Genomic DNA, 6,000 nt, shown 5'->3' with positions numbered 1-6,000 from the left:
AGGAAAAAAAAACATAATAATAATAACAGTAATAATAGTAATAATAATAATAATGCACTCTCATTCAAAACTATTCATTAATAATTAAAAAAAATATATATTGAATCATCCCCCCTCCCCAAACTCTGCACTGTGCTGCGTTGCTCACCTAATTGCTCATCACGCGATGCCGCCCCGGGCGCATGCCCGGTCTGCCCGCCCCTAGGACCGCCCCTGCTCTCCCTTCTACTCTAAAGTGAATAACTTCTGCTTTTCACTACCGCCAGCCTAATATTAAGCAATAAAAGACAGGCTGAAAGCATATCACAGCTCATGAGAACCCAGAGGAAGACATATCATGAGCCTACTAAGTGGTCTATCGTAAGTATTTTGCCTTCTGTTTCCTTTTATTGTTGGATTTTTAACGTTTCCTCTGTGTGCGCTTTTTTGTTTGTTTCGGAGTAGCTTTAAAGCTGTACAACATATTTTAATTGCTTTCATTCTCTCTTAATGCAGTGTAATATCCTCTGTGTTCACATGTTATAAGAATATATGCAGTTTGCAGCGTATCTGTCCAAAGCGACTGCTTGTGTCACGGCTATTAATAGCCAATACTCCAGACCAGATGTTGGAATGACTGAAAGAAGTCACACTGTAGATTTTCCTTCTTCTCCCTGTAATGACTGAACTCTGACCTCATGTGTTCATCACTCTTCCCCTCTGTGTCTTCTCACAGGGAGAAGATGATCTTCAGGATCCTGCTGCTCCTCATCCTCAACTCATGCGTCTGTGGTCAGTTTACAGATTTACTCAATTTACTTTGACTTCACTGACGGATTCGATTTTTTTTTACTCAGTCTGTGAGAATTTAATTTCACCGACTCTTTAGGCTACGCTGTATTTATGTTGTGGGTTTCATTGCCCTTTATGTTCAGTACATTTCACCTTTATTGTTCATATACAATCAAACTATACTGCTGTTTATATAGAAGATGACAAGAGTTCATACAGAACTGAGATGATGGAAACTTCTGATCCCTTAGCGCATTTAGTTAGAAGGACAAAACAAGATTTTTGAGCTAAATGAATAAATGACTAATAGTTTTATTACATAGAATGTGGTGGTTTAATTAAAAACCGGTGGCCAGTTACTCACTTACAGAAAGAAAATGGCTTAATCAAATGTACTCAGTTACTTTCCACCACTGGAAATAACTTTTTTTAAAAGCACTTTGAATTGTATTGTATATGAAATGTGCTATACAAATAAATTAGATTTTGATTTTGATTTATAAATCACAGTAATATCTCTCTGTCTCCTCAGCATCAGTGTTTGTGGTGAATGTGACACAGAGCTCCTATCAGGCCGAGGAGAACCACAACATCACACTGGAGTGGACGTTCACAACTGAACCCGACAGCTCCTCCAACTCTCTTTTCATCTACTGTGAACTAACAACTCATAACAGGCTTTCAGTCTTGTTTCATGTATTTAAGGGTGTTGAGGTCTCATTGCATCAAGATAAACAGTTTGTAGGTCGAGTCCAGAATGACAAAGATGCCCTCAGAGGAGGACGAATCAGACTTCATGTGTCCGGACTCAGAACTGAGGACTCCGGTCTGTACAAATGTGAGGTGAACACAGAGTATGGATGGGGCTCTGCCAGCTGTCAGCTCAACATCACTGGTAAGTTGACTCAGTAGAAGCCAAATTTCCCCTCTTTTTTTGTAAAATTTACTTTAAAAAGATTGTTTGTAATGTTCTCGTATTGAACTGTTGAATAAAATAATGTAGTTTGGCTGCAGAGAGCTGGATTATTTTTTAAGACTGTATATTTTCTACATTTACATACATACAATGTGCAGAACATATTTACAAAAATAATTTGTCCATGGTTTGATTTTGGATGATAAAAACTAAAAAATAAATCAATGTAAAAATATTATGTTTACTACAGAAGCTGCAGATGAGCTCCAACCTCAGAGACCAACTAAAAGACCTCAACCAGAGAGAGGGGAGAATACCTTCCTGTATGTTGGAGTGGGACTTGGAGCAGCATTAGTACTCCCTTTGGTTATGATTGCTATATCTTGTGTTATTCATATCAGAGAGAATAAAAATAAGAGAAAATCAGCTCCTGAACGTGTTAAAGAAACAACCCTTTAGCAGCCACTCTATCATCAGAGTGAATCCTTTGACCAACAGTTAAAAAACCAGAGCTGCAAATTAACGGACACAAAGACTTCCCTCAGCATCTGTCTTCAAATATTTTATTTGATGATTCTGTGTCTGTTTCACACTAAGTGCACTTTATTCCTCTTTATTCCTTTTTATTCTATTTTACGTGTACAGTTTTTTACTAAGTAAAAGTTTTAAGTGTGCCTTTAAGCTGTGAGTCTGAAGAAAATTATTTTACCTTGTATAATGACAGTAAAGAATTCTGATTCTTGATTCTGTTCTGTAATGTGGATTTGTGTGAAAATGAAAAGCAGAGAAGTGAAGACGTGCAGAAGATGCAGATTTCCCGATGAACAGCTGGAGTCAGATGTAGATCTGGAGCTGAAACACATTTTTGAATCATTTCCATCTGGTGTTTAACTTGATCTCAGGAACATGTTTCTAACACTTGTGCACATCAGTACAGCTGTTTACACTGAAGACATTAACATTCTCTTTATCTTGCTGTAACTCTTTCTTTGCAATCAGATCAATTTAATTTAATTGTGTAAAATTAGTTGTAGCTATGTTTATTAAGTTTACAACTTAGCAGACCATCTGCTCATGGGAACCACCACCAGCCAAACCTACAACACCTTTTCTCTTCCCTCTGTCCTTGCTTTTCTCCTCTCTGCAGGCTTCTCTGTAAACTGTGTCAGATGGTGCGCTGGATCAACCTATAAGCATTTGCTTGAATAAACTTCCATGCAGACTGGCCATAAATATGAAAACAATGCTATAAGCATTAATGTCAAAGCATTAAACAAAGAATATAAAAAGAGGAGACACGTTGCACAGAGCAGCTACATGTAGACAGGTTTTAGACATGCTTGGCAGCATGACGTCAGTAAAGTGAACAGCTTTAGACGTCATCAAGTATCAGCAGCATCCTGCAGATCATCTTCTCCCTGTGAGAGGAGACAGAGGTGAAGAGCCATGAACACATGAGGTCATGTTTATTTAGGAGCATCTCGAATCACATGTACAGTATGCACTATTTACTTTGTTATAATTCTGATAAGCTGTTCTATCACACATTAATGTAACTTATGTGTGATGTGTCCTCTTCGTTACATTGATGCGTTATTAATGTTTGTGTTGGTAATAAACTAATATCTATATTTTTCCTACCATGTTTTTGAATCCTTTAGGATGTAGAGAAGTATTCCGGTTACTAAAGACCCTGAGATTAAAAGAAGTGATGCTTTTTTCTTTCTATTGATACAAACAGACTTGCTGTAGCTCTGCACTGATTCACAGCCATCTATGTTTAGAAAAAGCTTATTACTAAGTGGTGACATATAAAAGTAAGTCTGGATGGAATTGTATTAAAACTTATAACTTACTGTGCTATGCAAACGTGCTCACCTAATTTGGTGTTTTTCCTCTATTTTGCATTACAGCCTGTACTGTAAATGGATTGGAATTAGAAAAGCATCACTCATATTACCTGTAAATATGATGCTGATGACCAATCTTCCAGGCAATAACAAGGAAAGGTGTGACAGTGAAGTGCTCAACTGAGAGAACATTTTCAGTTTTTTGGCAGACGGAGAAGCCCCCAATCAGAACACTGCAGACAATGTACTGTTTATTCAGCTTTTTTTTCTGTTAGTTGTGCTTGTTACACATGTTGAAGATTAAGATATTATGTTAAGCCTTTTAGAGAACAACAACTCCACACTTCTGCTCACAAAGATTTACATTTTATCAGGATGGATTTGGAGTCACATTTAATTCAGAAAGTATAGGAAAAGAAGCTCCATCAACAAAATTAAGTTACCTGAGAAGAGAAGAGGCGGGAAGACACTGGAAGTTGTAAAGTTTTCCACTTTAATCACATCTTCTGAAGTAATAACTGGAGCTTCTTCCCCATGACCCTGAATTGGATCAACTGGGTTTGGAGAATGGATGGATGCATGACTGATGGAATCTCAGTCCTGGTCTGGATCTGTAGGCTACGTGTGACTGACAGGAGTGAACAGAAAGTGTAGGTGGTGAACCGACACAATCACATGAGCAAAAGTAGAAAACTGCAATGGTAAAAAAGGAAGAAGAAGAAATTGGACATAGCTACTCATTTTCTTTCACCAAAAACAAGCGAATATTTTCTGCAACACTTTTGCTTGCAGTGTTCACCTGATGAAATTGCAGCATTTGGCCAGATGGTGGTGCTAGAAGCTCATTAACCAAACAAACCATAAACAGATATCAGAACATTCTTTATGCGAAGGTGGCACATTCGGCTGACTTATAGATAAAACAAAAATAAGCATGTTAAATGTAAGGCTAATGAAGCAATACAGAACAAAACTGTGTGACAAACCAAACAGTACAACCTAGTACAACCACTCAAGGTATGACACAGACCAACTGGAAACAGCTGACATACAACAAATAGAAACACGCACACGCATACAACAAATGAACACTGACTGAAATATTTTTGCTAGTCAAACCACACTGCACACTCGTCCCTCTCATAATCGTCCACCCTGTGGCCTTTTTTTGTCAGATGAAAGATGAAGTGAATCCTTCTGTTTTTAAGTCTGACTTTCCCCATTATGTGAGCACATTCAGCACATTTAAGCTACACATGCATAATTCTTTACCCTGCAGGGAAGTTTGTCAGCCTCCTTATCAGGCAGACGAAGGTGACATCATCAGATTACCTTTTTAGAAATCAAAAATCCCTTTAGTCAAAATTTCCTGTGTTTCCTCTTGTTTGCAAACTCGACTGCTCTTTATACTCATCACTCAGAATACCACAGAAGAAGACCAGAGAAGTTTCTCCTCACTAAGCAGTTTGCAGTACATCTACTGTGATGTAGCTGTCACAGACGAAAAGAAACAAAATGAAGTGACTGCACTGCTACATGAAGGTCAGTTAATTTCATCCTTCATAAACTATTTATATATTTTTTGTTTTTACTTTTGATAGTTTTTACTGCTTCCAGAGGTCATAACAGAGGGAACGAGGCAGCAGTTTGTTGCAGATGCATCACTTACTCACTTTGAATGGGTAACTGCTTTAACCCCCCTGGAACACATTCACTGCATCCTTTATGGGACATAAGAAGCACATAACTCAGTGCCACGGAGAGCAGCTAACTGACTTGTGTTTGTTTGCACATGCCATGTTTAACCTGGCTGATGGATGGTTTTGGATGGTTGAGTATTTTTGTCTTTACTTCTCTTGAGTAACTTCCAACTTACACAAACACATCACTGAAGAAAATAATGAGAAGTGAGGGTTCTTGCAGGATTTTCAATAGTGTGAATATCATAAGAGTCACAGTGGATGGATTATTGTGTAAAACCTGACTGAGCTCCCATAAGCAACACACAACCGCAACATCCCTTCTTGTGTTGGCACTGACAGCTGTGTGCAGCAGAAACACCAAACGATGGAATGCTGATGTCTTACCAGCTCATGAGTTGGAAGGTAAATGTCCTGCTATTGTTCTTCTAATTTGATGACCACACAAAACCTTTCACAGGAGGCCGCAGTCACCCTTTCACACATAACCCACACCCACTCTGCCATGCAGTGGCTTTTTCTGTCATACACACATTCACACACTGATGAACACACGATTTGATGTTCAGCATCTTCCCATGGACACTTCGAAGAAGGCGTTTAAACACAGACTCTACGACTGATAGACAACTGCTCTTCATCCATGAGTCCATGAAATGTATCAATCTGCAGCATGCATTATTCTGTCTTCTCATGTATTGATGTGGATCTTTTGAGCTCTTTTTGTCTGTCCTAAAAATGCTTTTGAAACTCCGATGTTTTT

General features: G+C 38.4%; 1 protein-coding gene across 1 annotated transcript; it reads left to right on the top strand.

Moving 5' to 3' along the window:
- The first annotated feature begins 656 nt into the window (after positions 1–656).
- Positions 657–2,846, top strand: LOC142368695 (uncharacterized). Its single transcript, XM_075450890.1, has 4 exons — positions 657–771; positions 1,304–1,666; positions 1,938–2,074; positions 2,835–2,846. Exons 1-4 carry the CDS (start codon positions 678–680, stop codon positions 2,844–2,846), a joined length of 606 nt encoding a protein of 201 aa, XP_075307005.1. The 5' UTR covers positions 657–677.
- Positions 2,847–6,000: the final 3,154 nt, after the last annotated feature.

The sequence above is a fragment of the Odontesthes bonariensis genome, chromosome 19 (assembly GCF_027942865.1).
Source record: "Odontesthes bonariensis isolate fOdoBon6 chromosome 19, fOdoBon6.hap1, whole genome shotgun sequence".
NCBI lineage: Eukaryota > Metazoa > Chordata > Actinopteri > Atheriniformes > Atherinopsidae > Odontesthes > Odontesthes bonariensis.
This window is presented reverse-complemented; position numbering and strand designations above follow the sequence as displayed.

Bases quoted from the DNA above. Each gene is read 5' to 3' on its own strand.
- LOC142368695 (XM_075450890.1), top strand. From the start codon at position 678: ATGTGTTCATCACTCTTCCCCTCTGTGTCTTCTCACAGGGAGAAGATG. The intron at 772-1,303 runs GTCAGTTTACAG...CTGTCTCCTCAG, and splicing joins CCTCAACTCATGCGTCTGTG to CATCAGTGTTTGTGGTGAAT. The intron at 1,667-1,937 runs GTAAGTTGACTC...TGTTTACTACAG, and splicing joins CTGTCAGCTCAACATCACTG to AAGCTGCAGATGAGCTCCAA.